This window comes from Thermobia domestica, chromosome 9 (assembly GCF_964235325.1).
Source record: "Thermobia domestica chromosome 9, izTheDome1.hap1.1, whole genome shotgun sequence".
Classification (NCBI taxonomy): Eukaryota; Metazoa; Arthropoda; class Insecta; order Zygentoma; family Lepismatidae; genus Thermobia; species Thermobia domestica.
Genome location: NC_137462.1, coordinates 187283731 through 187300728, shown reverse-complemented (window position 1 = coordinate 187300728; position 16998 = coordinate 187283731). Strand labels below are relative to the sequence as shown.

General features: G+C 36.6%; 1 protein-coding gene across 13 annotated transcripts in view; it reads left to right on the top strand.

Moving 5' to 3' along the window:
- RhoGEF2 (Rho guanine nucleotide exchange factor 2) overlaps positions 1-16998 on the top strand; it is a 656727-nt gene that overhangs the window by 156524 nt on the left and 483205 nt on the right. For 12 of the 13 annotated variants that reach the window (XM_081725662.1, XM_081725656.1, XM_081725658.1 and 9 more), the window contains 2 exons: positions 5624-5785; positions 10644-10694. In XM_081725662.1, coding sequence (XP_081581788.1) covers positions 5624-5785; positions 10644-10694 — 213 coding nt within the window. The remainder of the gene's footprint in view (positions 1-5623; positions 5786-10643; positions 10695-16998) is intronic. The other variant, XM_081725661.1, reaches the window with a different exon arrangement.

Below are 16998 nucleotides of genomic sequence, written 5' to 3'. Positions count from 1 at the left end.
TGAAGATATACCCTTCCTACACAAAACTCCGGACGCCATATTTTAGCAGGACAATACCAGGTAATGTGTATACCACAATCTGTAAGTCTTCCAAGAAACTACGAATACCATTGCTTCAATGGCCTGTTGCAGTCTTTTGATACTATGCTCGTTACGATTTTCCAGCAGGCAGTGTTGATGTTTTGTGGATTTGCATACAAGCAGTGTGTCAGCTGACTTCGCAGGAACACATCTAGCCTGTTTGTTTCGATTTCACAGCTTATAACTACTCTGATAGAACCACATTTAGAATTCAAGCTATGTTGATTTACCAAGTTTAATTGCACATTTCTGAAATATGAGGGCTATCCAGAAATAACTCCAAGTTTTGAAATAAATAGAAGATAAGTGAAAGTAGGCATTTTTTATTATATACATTTCGAAGCGACACTCTTTCACTACTTTTCGACATAGTCGCCATACAATTTCAGGTACTTATTAGAGCGATGAACAAGCTTACAAAGTCCATTGTTATAAAAAGTTGCCTGTGCTTTCAACCATTCCTGCACGCCAGGCTGAAGGTCTGCATCGTCGTCAAAGCGCTGCGTTTTCAGCCAGGTCTTCATGTAGGGAAAAAAGTGATTGCTTGCTTGGTGCGATATTCGGGCTATATGGCGGATGGCGAAGATCTCCTAATGAAAGTTGTATAAGAGTCCCGGAGTCTGCTTGGCCGAGTGCAGGCGGTCGTTGTCATGAAACAGTAGGACTTTTGCGCTCAGTCTTCCTCGGCATTTGTTTTGAATTGTTCTCCGCAACTTCTGTAATGTTCCACAATATCTTTCAGCGATAATTGTTACACCGCGTTCCAAAAAGTCGACTAGCAGTATGCCTTTCCTATCCCAAAACACAGTAGTCATAAGTTCTCTTACCGACATGGTTTACAAGCATTTTCTTGTTTTTTAGTTACCTGGCGTGTCTCTTTGCCATGGACATTCATAACACTGGACAACAAATTTTAACGTTTTTCATGCTTCAGAAAAGAAAAGTACATTTTCTTATGCAAATGAGGATGCTGAATACGAAAATCAAAATGATGAATTGTTTCGAGTTTAAGTGTAATCGATAGAAATGTGTGTTATGTAATATTGACACTTAGATTCTCGAATTTTCTATTTGGTCTTTCACTTAAGTAGCTATTGCTTCAATTCTGTTCATCCGATTATCTTGGTTCATATGTCATTCACTTCAGAATAAACCAGCTTGCAAATGGTACTATGCGCATGTGTACATGATGTATAAGAAGAGGGAAATTTGTATAAGAAGAGGGAAATTTAAGATGAAATTGGGAATTTCCCGTCCAAAAATCCCTTTTTTCAAATGTAGCACCCGCTGGTACGGCCCCAACTATAGGCACCCAAATATAATATACCTTTAAAACTACTGTAGTTTATAAGTAATACATGTGCCAAGTTTCATTGTAATACCAACAATAGTTGTGATGGAAAAATATTTCTCAATTCTGCTAGTCAATACCAAATTTCATATAGGAAAAAGTGAGATAACTATGACATCAAATGAATCCGAACAGTATTATTTATTTGAGTATCATGACTTACACGTCATTCTCTTCAGAATATATATAAAATATAAAAAATATGTTGTACGAGAAAATGGGAAATTGGAGTAAAATTGGGTATTTTCGTCCAACAACAATCGGCAAGAGCAGAGTTAGTACTCCAGTAGCCCTGATATCGTTTCTCCATCGTAGAAATGTTTCCCATGATCCGCAATTTTCCGAGAAGAAATCTATGTGGGAGTGCAATATATGTATTTTTAGTGATACATTACACCCTATTGCTTGGTAGAAGGTATTAGGTGCACCTCTACTTCCTTATAGTTCTGAGACCGCTCGTTTCCCAAAACATTTGTCACCACTTTTCGGAAAGAATCTCGTGCAATCCTCTGCTCATTTTCTAACACTTCATCAAATTCAGGATCATTGAGGAATTAGCGAATTTGAGTGCCAATAAGGGTTCTTACTTGATTTTAGTTTCAGCAATTTGTGGAATTTTACGCTGAACATATTTGAAGAATGTTTTGATGCGTCTATGAGTAGCCGCCATTCATCGAGATTATCGTCTATGTTAAATTTACTCATAAGACAAATTAGGCCTACATTGTTACAACGTAATATGTCACTTTCCACTGAAAATACTGTTGAGGGATTCTGACCTGTTCAAAACACGAACACTTTTAGATTTTCAGAATAAGCTCCCCTCTTCTTGAGTTTGGATGCCAGCAGTTCTGCGCCACTTTCTGACAACTCCAGGTAATTTAATTCAGGTTGAGTATCATATGGTGAATAGATAATGATATTTTGGTTTTGAAAAGTTAGGATCGGTGGAAGACGATGAATCTGCAGCAGAATTTGACAATGTGGGTCGACATTGTTCGCCTTTTGCTCTTCATCCGGTGAAACACTGGAGTAAGGTGGAATCTTTAGTTCTTTAGAGTGTGGCACAGTGGCGAACATTTCAAGGAATATTTCAATAAGTAGCAGTCTCTTTTTTCTTTTTTTGGCTAGACCTTTAAGTGGAAGAACTATGCAAAAATGGCGATTTGAAGTATGATATGTCTGTTCTTTCCATATCATTGGAACTGCATATGGCACGCATGTCCTTTTTCCGTGTAGCCAGTCCCGCAAATTTGTAGAACAAGTATTACAAAAATATGTGGTGCTCACTTTTTGTCTACATCTCCCACTTTACAGCCAAAGTACAAGTGATAGGCTTTCTTTATGATATGAGCGAAATTCCACTTTTTGCTTCACTTCGTTAAAAACAACAATTTGCTCTGCACTGCAAACACATTTACGCGACATGTTTCTGCTTAGTATAGTCATAGAACGATAAATAATAATAATAATAATAATAATAATAATAATAATAATAATAATAATAATAATAATAATAATAATATAATAATAATAATAATAGAAATATCTCTCCACCACTACGTCCGAGATGGCAAATAGTAACTACAAAAGAACGTTACACAACATGTTTTCTCTGGCAAACTCTTCAATACAAACTAAATCATGAAGTGGTTGATATTTCTTTGTTAGCGATAAAGTGAGAGCAATATGGATAGCCAGAGACTACGCAGGAATTTATTTCGGGAGGGGCCTAAGCTTTTGAGGGATCCAAATACAATTTGAAGCTAAATTATATTAAAATTTGTAAAATTGCACCTGAAATTAGACTAAATTTACAAACAAGTCGGGGTGTCAAGACCCGCAGGACCCACCCCTGCGTATGTCCCTAAGGATAGCAATGGAACTAACCGTCAAACAATGGAAGTTTATTAAAATAAGTAGACAGCTTCTGTTGCCACGAATCGTTAATTTGCCCAGCAGAGCAAATCGGGTGATAACGTATTTCTTTGAAACCCGAACCAATCTTCAAAAACTAATTTCGTATTCGTTATCAGCACCCTAAAATTAGTAAGAATTGGTTAATTTTATCTCCGAAGCATTTTCCCTGTTGACCAGTGTAATTAACGTTCGTAACCCAATCTCGTGCTAGTAAAGGTAAGATCAATAAATTAACGATACAGTCAATAAATGAATCTCCGTCTTTGTTATAAGGCCCAAGAAAATTCAGGCGGCTGCCTTCCGCTGAGTTTTATGTTTCTATGTTAGCATTATCGGAAGCCGTCTTTCACAAAACCTTTGGATCACAACTTCATGCTTTAAGATTCACGAAATTTGCAGAAACTCAAACGAGAGCTCTGTTATCGTAAAACGGCTATTTTCACAAAACTTATAATTGATTTTTGCTATCAAATCATCTGTGACATTGGTCGGTCGTCCACTTCGTTCTTCATCGTAAACGTTTGTGCAGTCATTTTTAAACATGAATCACCAACACCTCACTTCACTTTTACCCATCACATCTTTACCGTAAACTTCAAACAGTTGAATATGAATGTCAATCAGTTTTTCTTTCTTTTTTTTTTTTTTTTTAAACAAAATTAGCATGACCGACCTCTCTTCACAACTGACGTAATTTTCAATCGGAGCACTCATGTGTTAACAATGTATTGTGAGCAGAGCAGAAGCAGCGCGAACTTCACACGTCTGCAGCTGGATCGCACTGAATGGGTGGAAATCCCTGCACAAAATGACGGCGCTCGCCTCCGCCTAGACGTGATTGACTTTCTGGATAGCTCTCGTAGTATTAATTTGTGTATAGACATGTAACGAAGCTATCTTTATCTCTTTTTTTCTTCTTGCTGTCAGTGCACACTGGTGTTAGAGGAATTTTCTGAATCATTATTGTATATTTGAAAGTGTATATCCCAACAAGTTTCGGAAACAACATTGCGAAGATAATTTCGTGCAGTGGATATTTGGAGTTGAGTATCACGGAAGAGGTCATTTGTGACTGCATTGCATAAAGCTGCACATCTTCAGTGCCCTCAGGACAACAGATTCGTGGCTGTACTGGACTACAAACTTGTAATCATGGTTCGAGGAATCTCGTTTTTGTGTATATTCCAATGATACAGAAGGCGTTTAGTGTACATACACCCCCAAAAAAGAACCATTGCACCTTGGAAAGAGCGGGCTTAAGCTGAAGAATATTCTGTGATGGTTTTCGCACCATGACGGGCAATTCTTATAGTGAATATAAATATGATTGTTAATTTGGACATTCTCAGGAATCAATTGTGTCTTCTATTTCTCCATCTTCGTACTTAAGCTGAAGAATATTCTGTGATGGTTTTCGCACCATGACGGGCAATTCTTATAGGTGAATATAAATATGATTGTTACTTTGGACATTCTCAGGAATCAATTGTGTTGCGCTCAGGACAACAGATGCGTGGCTGTACTGGACTACAAACTTGTAATTATGGTTCGAGGAATCGCGTTTTTGTGTATATTCCAATGATACAAGGCGTTTAGTGTACATAAAGCCCCCAGAAAGAACCATTGCACCGTGGAAAGAGCTGGCTTATGCTGAAGAATATTCTGTGATGGTTTTCGCACCATGACGGGCAATTCTTATAGGTGAATATAAATATGATTGTTAATTTGGACATTCTCAGGAATCAATTGTCTCTTCAATTTCTCCATCTTCGTAATGAATATCAATGGACACTCTCCCAGGATGATAACTACCGTGTTCACAAGACTGAAGGCGTTTGTACATGGTTTGATAAACTTTCGGGCACCTGGTCTGCCGTACAATGCTTCAGTGTTTTAACCGAAGTTGAAGATGTGGAAGACTATTTCGGGCAATGGGTGAAACGCACAAATAGGCTACCCCATACTTATCTGGAGCTACGAGATATGCCGATGTGCGACTGGTTTCACATCCATGCGTCATACATCCAAATGTCTCGTGGAGTTACCTTCAAAAAGTATCCAGGCCGAAGCGGTGTTACCAAGTAATTAGTTTTTATAAGGGGAGACAAATTATTGTCCCATATGCTTATTTTCTTACTCTTCTTCAATTTTTATATTGCGATCTTTATAAAATGTATATTTTGTAATCGTAAAGTTAATAATGAACATAACAAATATTTCTTCCATAACAATGTAGCTTTCTGTTAAGGGATTTGTTAATTTATTTTTCAGATTGTATATTGAACATACATAGGACGTGTGTAAAGACTGTCGAAGAGAGTTGTCTTGGACCTTTAAATAAAAAGGAGAAGAGCATAAGTAGAATAATGGAGAAAATTAGAAATCCGGAACGGGAAACGAAACGAAAACCAAGCTCAATAAGTATTACCCAAAGTAAGTATTTCATTTACTTTGAAAATTATGTTATTGGAACGAATATAATAATCTTTGTGTTGCAGTAAATGGTTACCAGCATTTGTTGTTTTTGATGTATTAAATTGCTTGGTCAGCATTTCTACTGACTGTCATTATATATGAATTTCGTATTGCACATTCCACTGTTCCTTTAGGTAACTCAATCAGAGGAAAGAATTTCATGAGCTTCAACTCTATGAGGTTTACTAGCACTGGTAGACAACACGTAGTCTGTGATCGTATAATTTATACCTAAAATACGTAAAAAGCGTTTTCGATCCAAAAATTCATTCTCTGCTTGCAAGGCACAGACGTCACCTGAACAACCTGATGGGATCGGTAAAACGAGAGATATGAAATAAATTTTATATGATTGACAATTACCTAAACTAGAAATGGGAGACGAGGATGTCGACGATTAGAACCTGATGTCGGATGCTCAGGTTCTACAACCCGTGTCGGACTGCGAATGTGTCGCAGGAGGCTATTGCAAGTGCTGATTGAGTTTTACAGTTACTTTTACATTCGTTCTACCGTACTTCCTGACATTCTTTCTTCAGGGCTCGCTATCCCTATCACTAAAGAAAAATTCATGTTCAATCGTGATTTTTTTTTTTGGGGGGGGGGGGGAGATATTGTTTCGTCGTGAGTTTTGTAAACCTTCATCACCTTGGAGAATTTTCTTTACTACAATAACCACATTGGCATGAAACTCAGAGGTCTCCCATTTTGCATCACGAACGTTTAGCCTGTTCAACACACGTTTCCGTTCCATGTTGCCTGATGTGCTGCAGAGATCACCTAACATTGAAAGCTGCGAGGCATTACAATGTATCCTCAGTGTTACCACGTCACCCAACGTACGTGTTGCGGACTATAGGTATTTCCATTATTTTGATAAGCATTATACTGGGTGTTCATTTATTATGTAGCCAAAATCCACTGGTGAAATCCTCAAAAAAAAGTCCATGTGAAGGTAGGGCGAAAAACGCATTGTTTCGAAGTTACGAGATGCCGAAGTCGAGAAAATTATAATTTGAGGCTGCCTAGCTCGAAAACTGTGAGATATCAAAGGCGGTTAAAAGAAATATTAGTGGAATCAGTACAGTGTCTATCTAAATAACCATGTTTCAGAGTTGGAATGTATCAGCGTAACGGATTATATAGAGAGAGCTTCTGCGGAGAGTCCACTCTTCCACCTCTCTCTCTCTCTAAAATTATGTGCGCCGGTACAACTCAACTGTGAAACATAGGTATGTAGATAGATAGTGTACTAGTTCCTCTAATATTTCTTCAACCATCTTTGATATCTCTCATAGTTTTCGAGCAAGGCAGCCTCAAAGTTACAATTTTCTTGATTTCGGCATCTCGTAACTTTGAAACAACGCGTTTTTCGCCCTATGTTCATATGGACTTTTATTATTATTATTATTATTATTATTATTATTATTATTATTATTATTATTATTATTATTATTATTATTATTATTATTATTATTATTGCTTAGGTGTGAGGATTTCATCAGTGGATTTTGGCTACACAATAAATGAACACCCTGTATATGCTTACAGGGTAAACAATTTATTGCAAACCATCCACATAATTGGGTTTGATACTGAAATAAGTTTTCGAAATAAAAGAATTAAAATATCGATCTCTTCTAACGTTATTCGTATTTATTCGGAATACATGTTATAATAATCATTGCATTCAACACTAAGATATTTTCAAAGTGCATCACCCTTTTCGTCTTACTTCCGTTACTGTTGTAGAGGCGTCCGAAATTCAGATGTTTGCGCCCTTCGTTTATAACAATAAATAATAAGTGTGGTATTGAAAGGTTTCATTTAACATATAAAGTTGAATTATGTAATAATGTGGCGTATCGCCATTAAAAAAAAATAAATAAATTACGTTTGGTTGGTAACACTATTAATCTTGTAATATTGCAGAGTTTCAAGAATTTCCCTGTCGATATTCTCATCGTGCAATTTCAGTGTTCTTTACCAATTAATTTAAAAGTTACAGAGGCGTTTCAAGATGTATAGTTTATCCTGTGTACAAGGTTGATGCGATTAAAATATCCGATTTATCCTTAGTAACACTACCAATGGATGGGCCGATGTCACGCGTATGATGTCATATACTCCGTGCTAGAAAAGATGCTAACATGCTGTCATTCAGTCAGGGATCAGTATGTAGTTGAACATAAATGTGTGAAAATGCATCATTGAGGAAACAATTGCGATTGCTTTTCCTTTACAAGTTCATACTGAGACATCCTTCACTTCAAACCACGGAAAACATAAACATTGAAGTTCGGTCAGGAGTGGTGAATGAGCGCATCATATTCCGGTGGGTCGTCTTCCTATGCCTAACGTGCACAATCGTGGGACATTAAACTGAAAGATTTCATTTCATTTCATATTCCGATGGTTTGTAAAAATTCTTGGCGGTGACACAAAATATTAAAAAATCACCTCCGATTTTCTGATGAGCTCCTCAGGGAAACAGTGGAAATGAACCCTCTTTCAGGATGAGTTTTTGAAGACCAGTTAAGCATACATCGTACCATTGTTTTTGGCAGCTTCCCACAATCGAAAATAAATAAATAAATAAATAAAATCTTTCAGTTTACTCCCACGACTTGCTTTGAAGGCTAAAGGAGATGGATAATTAAAGAAAATGATTGTTAAAGAATTGGTGGAATGAGAAGGTGGGAAGAAATTTGATAACCTCAAAAAAACTCACGGACAGTATGTTGTTCACCACAGAGTCATATAGCCTGAGATCAAACCTGGTTTCTCTCGCGCCAGAAGTGAGCACTGATTTACCGTGCCCACTGAAAGTGGAAAAGTTGAACATCTGGTTGTCACGTGAGTTCACCGGCCAATAAGAATGGTAGTTGGCCGTTTCCTGAGTATACGGAAAAACTAGGAACATTTCCTGCATTGGATTTTGAAAAATGAAATATCTACGACAATTGGAAATAGTGGGTTTGATACTATTGAAATACGTCGGAAGTCAAAGGCCAGAAATTGAAAACTACATGCTAGAGCTCGTAGTATTCATGATTTTCAAAGTAGTCTCCGGCTGTAGCGTACACGTCTGTCTTCGCTCAGCCACCCATCGCTTCCAGAATGAAAGAAGTGTGGAATCTGTGAGGCAGAAAAATTTTCAAACGCACGTAAAAATGTTTTTAAAATAAAATAATAAAAAAAGGCGTGTATTATCGTCAAATATGAGAATACCATGTCTTGCTGACCACTGCTGAATTTTGTAAACAAGTTAGCAGTATAATTCATGGAGTTAAACACTAACAATTCGTAGTGGTGGTTTCGCCTCGACGGAAAAGGACATGATGGATCATACCCATCATAGATGTCTCTTACAGAAACAACACCTGTAGGTGGAGTTGTTGTTTTTGAAAAGTGGCTGAGATGAAAAGAGTACTCCAGTCGGGTACTCTATATATAGTTGCAAGTTCCGGAGAGTACTTTGAAAACCATGAATCGTAGTTTTCAATTTTTGGCCTCTGACTTCAATCGTAGATTTCAATACTACCAACTCACTCACTCTCTCTCTCTCTCTCTCTCTCTCTCTCTCTCTCTCTCTCTCTCTCTCTCTCTCTCTCTCTCTCTCTCTCTCTCTCTCTCTCTCTCTCTCTCTCTCTCTCTCTCTCTCTCTCTCTCTCTCTCTCTCTCTCTCTCTCTCTCTCTCTCTCTCTCTCTCTCTCTCCTCTCTCTCTCTCTCTCTCTCTCTCTCTCTCTCTCTCTCTCTCTCTCTCTCTCTCTCTCTCTCTCTCTCTCTCTCTCTCTCTCTCTCTCTCTCTCTCTCTCTCTCTATATATATATATATATATATATATATATATATATATATATATATATATATATATATATATATATTTCTAGATTTAAAAATTTAAGGGTGGCACGGTGGCTCATTGGTAGAGCACTTACCATTGGTGCGTGAGTTCTGTGGTTCGATCCTCGTCCAAATAAGTTTGTGATGGACAACATCGTGTCTGTGGATTTTCTCGGAGCATTCCCGTTTTCTCCCACAGTCTCATTTCACTAATTCTTCCTTCATCATTCACTTGCCTTAATCATTCGTCTCCCTTAACCTTTACATTTTCATTTTTTTAGAAGTTGGCTGTATTTGAGAGTTCCAGTGTTCCGAAATTAATGTTGTGTACCATTACTTTGCATTCAAAACAAGTAAATCCAATGTAATATTGTGGCATTAAATAACAGTAAAACACGATGGAAAGTAATTTATATATTAGAAGTCATTATGAGGTGTATTTGCAGCTAGAGCAAAGATATACAGCACAAATCATTATTACTTTAACATTATATCAGTAAGGGTACTCTCTCTATCATTCAATTACTTTTTAAAGCTGCTGCAAATTCATTATCATTTGAGAAACTTTGCGTTAATATTTTACTAATAAATGTCATATGTTGATACTAAGAAGTGAAATAAAGAACACTGCTCTTCAATTCCGCGTATGATGTCTTTCGAGAGTGGTAATTCATATTTTTTTTCCGATAGTACGGTTCCTTTAATTCATACTTTTGACACTTTGAACATTTAGCATATTCACTATTAAAGCTGCAGGTGAATTAGAAGAAAGTAATGCGGAAAGTATGCTATTTTATATTTATTACGTTAACGCATATTTTTTTAATGTGTAATTCTGAAAATAATTCGACTAACTGCAATTTTGCGATTTTTTTAAAGTGCTGAAATCTATACTAAATGTACCAAGCAATTTATTTTTGTTTTTGGTATCTTTTTTCTGATCATAAATCTATTTTACATGCTGCTTAGATGGAATGTTCCATATTTTGCCATCCATGCCAAGTTTAGGACAAATAGAAGGTATGCTTAAGACTACCAAAAGTTCTTTGAAACTATAAAGATAAAGTTTATTTCTAATGTTGATAAGTTTCTTATTCTGATGTTAGTGTTTAATCAAGATAGAAGTTGCAAAGCACTTTGTATTTTTAAAACTGTTTTTATAGTACAGCCAAATTAAGAGTTTAACCTTGAAATAATTTGTATAAAGCTGAAACTTTGTGTGGTTATTCATTGGTTGGTCCCCATCTTTCGGAAAAGAAAAAAAAACTGTTTTGTAGTTAAGTATTCTGCCTTTTAATAATGAGGGTTTTTTAATACTTTATTGTGGGTTTGGGCCGGAAATATTTCTTCCACTTTTCTCGATCTTCAGCTTCCTCTTTTAACTCCCAATATTTTCTTCTAGTCTTCAAATCATCGATGAGTTATGTTCTTCCTATTCCCCGCATTCCTTTCATATTTCCTTCTATGGCGGTATGAAAAAGACAGTGTCTTTGCAAGGTATGTCCAATCCAATTGGCCTTCCTTAGAAGGATTGTGGCTAAAACCATCCTGTTGTCTCCTATCCTTTTTTAAACATCTTCGTTTGTTACTCTCTCTATCCCTTTTATCTTCATCTTCCTCCAACACCACATTTCGAAACTTTCTAAATATGTTCGTAGTTACGGCGTCATCAATATGGCCTCCACGGAAAGTTGCAGCGATCTTTGAATATGGGTAAGTACTCATAGAATAGAGATAGACCTTAGTTTTTGTGCTAAAATATGAAGAATTGTTTGCAGAATATACAGAACAAAAGATATTGTATGTACCTCACTGGTGTCGGGAATTATAGTAACTACAAACTAAAGACGTATTTGTTTTGTTTATGGACTGTTAAAATGTTAAAGCGAAAATAATTTGTGAAATATGCGACAATCCTAATAATATGTACAGATGAGAATATGGTCGATATAGGTCATTTAATTACTAAGAAAAAACACCAGTTCCACTTCGCAATCTTCACATATAAGAGAGAGACGTGAAATTATTGAGTAAAAAATGTGGTTTTGTTACTGCATTTTTGTGTTAGCAGTAAATCCGTTTCATTCCGTTAAATTAATAAATCACAAAGGAAAATCATATAAAGTTTGGACCAGGATGAAATGAATTTATGCATTAGTTTATAGTACAGATCAGGACTATGAAATACCCCATTTAGATGCTTCATCAATTTCCATCCATCAAATCAAGATACTATTTATTCGTTTCTGATCTTTGCCAGTGACGACTGTTGAATGACAGAATCAGAGAACATAGTTTTACGACTTTCGACTAGACGTTGTACATTAAGGCTATGGATATGGTTGCAGCAAGCAGTGTCAGTGAATTGATCGTGAATAATAAGACTTTGAAGTTTCCATCTCGTAGTATGCTTTTTTAGTTCAGTGGGCCATATCTTGGCAAAAAAGTGGTTTAGAGGAATTATGGAAGTGTGTGCATCATCATCAATCTGTTATATGATAGTAGACATGTATACGCCCGTGCAGTGCGAGCACACTTACTAACTCATCGAGCAATGATTACTCTATTGCTACAAAAAGCAAACATGTGAATGATGATATGAAGGGAATATTGCTTCAGTGTCAATAAATTTCCCTGCAACGAAATCCTACAGCAGACCAACTTTCATTTAGGACATTCTTGTTTCTAAGAAGCTACAAGAATGTCCTGAATGAGTCCATATACAGACCATGTGTTCTTAAAAGAGTCCATATACAGACTCTTTGTCGAACTGGCAAACTGTGGATCCAGCACTACCATCACGAATGTTAATGATGATGTTCATATGGTCAGAAAGGACTAGTGATTTTGAAACACATTTGTACTCTGTACAAACGATCTTGCAAAACTTTCACGCCGCAGAGCTTCTTTAATGTCAGAAGTGCGTCTATTGACAAGAAATGGCACAATTAAAGGAAAATGTGGATGATAATGAATATCGCAAGAGGATATTTCACTATCTGTCGCACAGACAAATTCTGGGGAGACATGTAGACAGATATTTACATTGAGCAGTATCCATGAGATCCATTAAAACAACTGGAAGTGCAACAAGAGGAAGGGGAATAACCGATTTAACATTGCTAGGTGTTTACTTGCACTTCTGGTCTGCACAAAACCGTGCTCTTCTTTGGAACATCTGGTATTACGATCACTTCATCTGAACAATGTATGGAAATTCGTGACTCTCGTCAATAGAAGGATGAGTGGGATCTTAGAAAATTTTTTGGACTGGTTTTCTGCACATGATTCTTTCTTCGCAGCTTATAGAGTCACTCCATTCTAAGTGATCAAGCATGTGCCGCTCGACCATCTCCAAAAAATCTATTTTTTTCATGAATGTTTATCCTATATCAGGGCACATCAAAAACACAATTAATTCTTTTCTTACAACATCCCATGGCGACGCAACGGCTGCTGCCATTATGCGTTTTTTTTTCTTTTTTCTCGATTTTAGGCGTTTACGTTGTTTTGAATATCTCAGCATGTATTTGTCCTAACAAATTGAAAATTGTTGGACGTCTCCAACTCGTGCAGAGCTAAAACTTTGATCTCTTAACATTTTTTGCCTAAAACCACTTGAACGGGGTGAATTCAGGGTCTGCAGTAGCAACATTTTTGAACATTGAAAACATGTTTGGGAAGAGGAAACAACTGACGTAGAGGTCTAAATTTGTGTGTGCATGTAGTCCGGGGACGTAAGTAATACACAAAAATTTACAGACCTGTAGCTGCTCCCAAAGGCCTGAAAAAAAATCGTAAAATTGGGTAATTATGTCAATTTAGCATATTTCACTGTCCAATATCTCCAATGGGCCTGGATAGAAAAATCTGAAATTTTTGGAATAGTTAGTCCTTTAGTATACCATAACACACAGTAAAGCGTGAAAAGGTCGAACGGCAATTTTTCTTTTTTCTCGATCACTTTGCATGGATTGACCCTATAGTGTCTGTATCTGTCTACAGGATTAACATCAAGCGAATCCATTAATAATAACAGAGCGAAAGTTGATCTTCAAGAACAACTGGAAACATACAGTAACGGCTTCTGCAACCTTAAACTTAATCGGGAAAAAATCCAGCCTTACTGTCAATAGATACTGCAATGGCAGAGGAGATGCAGTGTCAATCACCACACAACTATTTTGCTGGTGTAAAGAAGAGGTCATACTTTTGTATTTGGAATATGAACTTGCACCCAAACTACCTTCTCTATTCATTGGATCAACAATGCGTAAAATTCAGAAAACATGCTCTCTAATCTTCTAACTACAGTAACACCAGGTAATAATGTGGTGTCTCTTTCGTCAAAGTTCTTAAGACGGCATATTTTCTTGCATAAAATTGTTTGGCCAAAGCCAGCTACATGTAACTCATTTTCCATCTAAGGCCATTGTGACTTTTGAGGATTATCAGCGTTTTACCACGAAGTCAAAAGAGAGAGCGAAGAAGCAACCTCAGGCATTCCCCAGACATTCAGTTCATATTCATGGTGCAAACTACTCTTTCCTAAGAAGCTATTCTTAACAACGATGCATATAAATGTCGCCTAATAGGTTTTCTTTCTGACCGTTTACAAAACACAGGAGAGTAAAGGTCATTCAAGCTGCTGATGATGCAGGTAAAGTGATTGTATCTACAGCATTTATTGCGTTTGAAAATATGTAAACACAAAAGTGGCAATTGTAAGAAACAACAGAGATATACTAATTATGCTACTTACTAGATCTTGTCCATTCACATGCATAACCATGCTAATGGCTGGACATGCATCTAACCAAGATGTGTTATTGATATGCCAAACCTACGGTTGGCTTGGGGGGCGCGGTGGCTCAGTAGTAGAGCGTTCACCTCCGGTGCTTGGGGTCCCTGGTTCGATCCCAGCTCGCGCCGTGTGGACTTTGTGGTGGACAAACACCGTGCTCGTGGGTTTTCTCGGGGTTCTCCCGTTTCCTCCCGCTTTCTTCATTCCACCATTTCACTCATCTCTCATCATCATCGTCTCCTTTAGCCTAACCGGCATAACCGTGGGACGTAAAACTTAACCCTGCTGCTCTGTTCCCATTTACTATAAACATATACTGTTCGGGTCAATATGACCCATAATTAAATTGTATTGGAAAATGACTAGGTTTTCAAACAGTGACTAGTTTATTTAATAGTCTAGTGCTAGGAAAATATTTTAATTGTCTTTAAATATTTTACAATGCATTACATGTACACTCATGTCCAAAATGATTGTCGCATATCTGTAACTGTTTTCATGTAAGTAATATAATGTAATATGTTTTCATGTAATATAATTTGATAATGATTTTGCAGGGTACTCTTAATACTGATACTAAGTGTATAATCGGGAAATATATATTTGTGGTAAATTTTATAGGAAAAGAATTATAAATACGAAAATTAGAACGAGTAAAACAAAATGTTGCTAAATGGACAAGAAATTTTTATTTTCGTTTTATTGTTCTTATTTACTGCTCTTTTGACATGAAATTTGCCACATACATGTATTTGCCAATTGCACACATACTAACATTTTAAGAAATACCGGGCGAATTCGTTATCAAAGTATATTCCTACAACAACATATTTATAGACATGCGACAATAATTTTGGACATGAGTTTACATACTTTCCCCGGTGGATGAATGGTTACACTCGCTACCTTATAATCAAGGGGTATCAGCTTCGACTCCCGGTGGGGACACAAGTAGTTCGGATCCCACTTTGAATTGTAGGTCCCGTCCTTAGGATGTTCCATCATCCCATGGAAGGCAATAGCAAACCGTCGTGGGTTCACCTTGCACAGGGACTTTCGGGTCAAGACCTACCTTCAAGCAGAAAATTTCATCATCATGATGTGTACGTACTCTTGATAAAACCAAAATGTAGGAAATTTTGAATTAGACACAAATATTGGACATTTGCTAATGGTTTACTGTATTTTAACTTGGAACATTAGTTATTTTAAACTAAAACAACATGGCTTATGGTAGTCAGAATTTTATTACTATGCAACTGTTCATATTCGTAAGGGCCACATGTTTTACTGGTTTTAGTCTTCAGAAGATTGGTAATTAGTAAAGAGAATATAACACATTAGACACGCATAACACTTGTTGGTAAATTTGGTAAGCGGTACTATTGACAAGCTTCCATGAAACAATTTGGTAAGCGTTAGACGCGATCACACCACTCTTTATTTACAGAGCGGACAGTAATAAGCAGCATGGGATTTCATATGATTCTTGCAAATAAAGCAATCCAAATATCTTGTTGTCGTTAGGTGATGTACAGTATCTGCACCTTGCACGCTTGATAAGAATTTGCTTCGGGTTTTATCACTGTAGCTTCAGATTCACCATTTCTTTGTGCTCTGGTTACAATGCTTAGAGTCTCGTCACTTCTCAGCATATATTGTCTAGATTGTATCTCAGGTAAAATGAGAGATTTTCCAAGTTCTTCCAAATACAATCTTCTTTTGATGAGATTTCCTACTTGTCAGCTTGGATTGTTTCAAGTCCAGAAAATAAATCCATTGTAAGCTGATACATCGATCATATTATAGAACAATATCATTGGTCATCTGTTGGTTTTGCGCTTAAATGTATGTGTGTTCACAAGTTGATATAAAGTGTCTACAGCTCTTTCAGTTGAATTACAATCCAATATTATGTTGGGTTTCTTGTCAACTCAGTTGCTGATTTCTTCTGGGTAAAGAGTACTCATGAGCACAACGTTTCTAATTTTCTTAGGGATATAATGTACAACGCTTGTATTGTTTGCCAAAAAAAAAAAAAAAAAAAAAAAAAAAAAAAAAAAAAAAAAAAAAACTACGGTGAATGCAGTTTATTGTTTGACAAAATTTTTGGAAGTTCAGGTTTGTTTTTCCTTATTGTCCCAAGCATAGTTATTTTCTTTTCAAGAAGATGCAGTCCTAAAGTAAACGAGATGAAAAAATTACACAAGTTGCATTATGGCCAATTAGTTAGGAAACAAGATTACTTACAACACGCATACCGTTAGGAAACAAGATTACTTACAACACGCATACCTTGGTTCATCTCAGGCTACGCACCGGGTTCTTTACATAGACCCCCTATATATACATGTTGCTTGAGTACGTAAGATATTTTGCTATCATATACAGTCCATATTTTTATACCGTATTTGGCATGTTTACTTTGTATATATTGCTTGAACGGGCAACGCCCTCTAAATTCTATTATTTGTCCATCAACAGTAACGTTTGGATCAGGATAATATAGCTTAGGAAGAA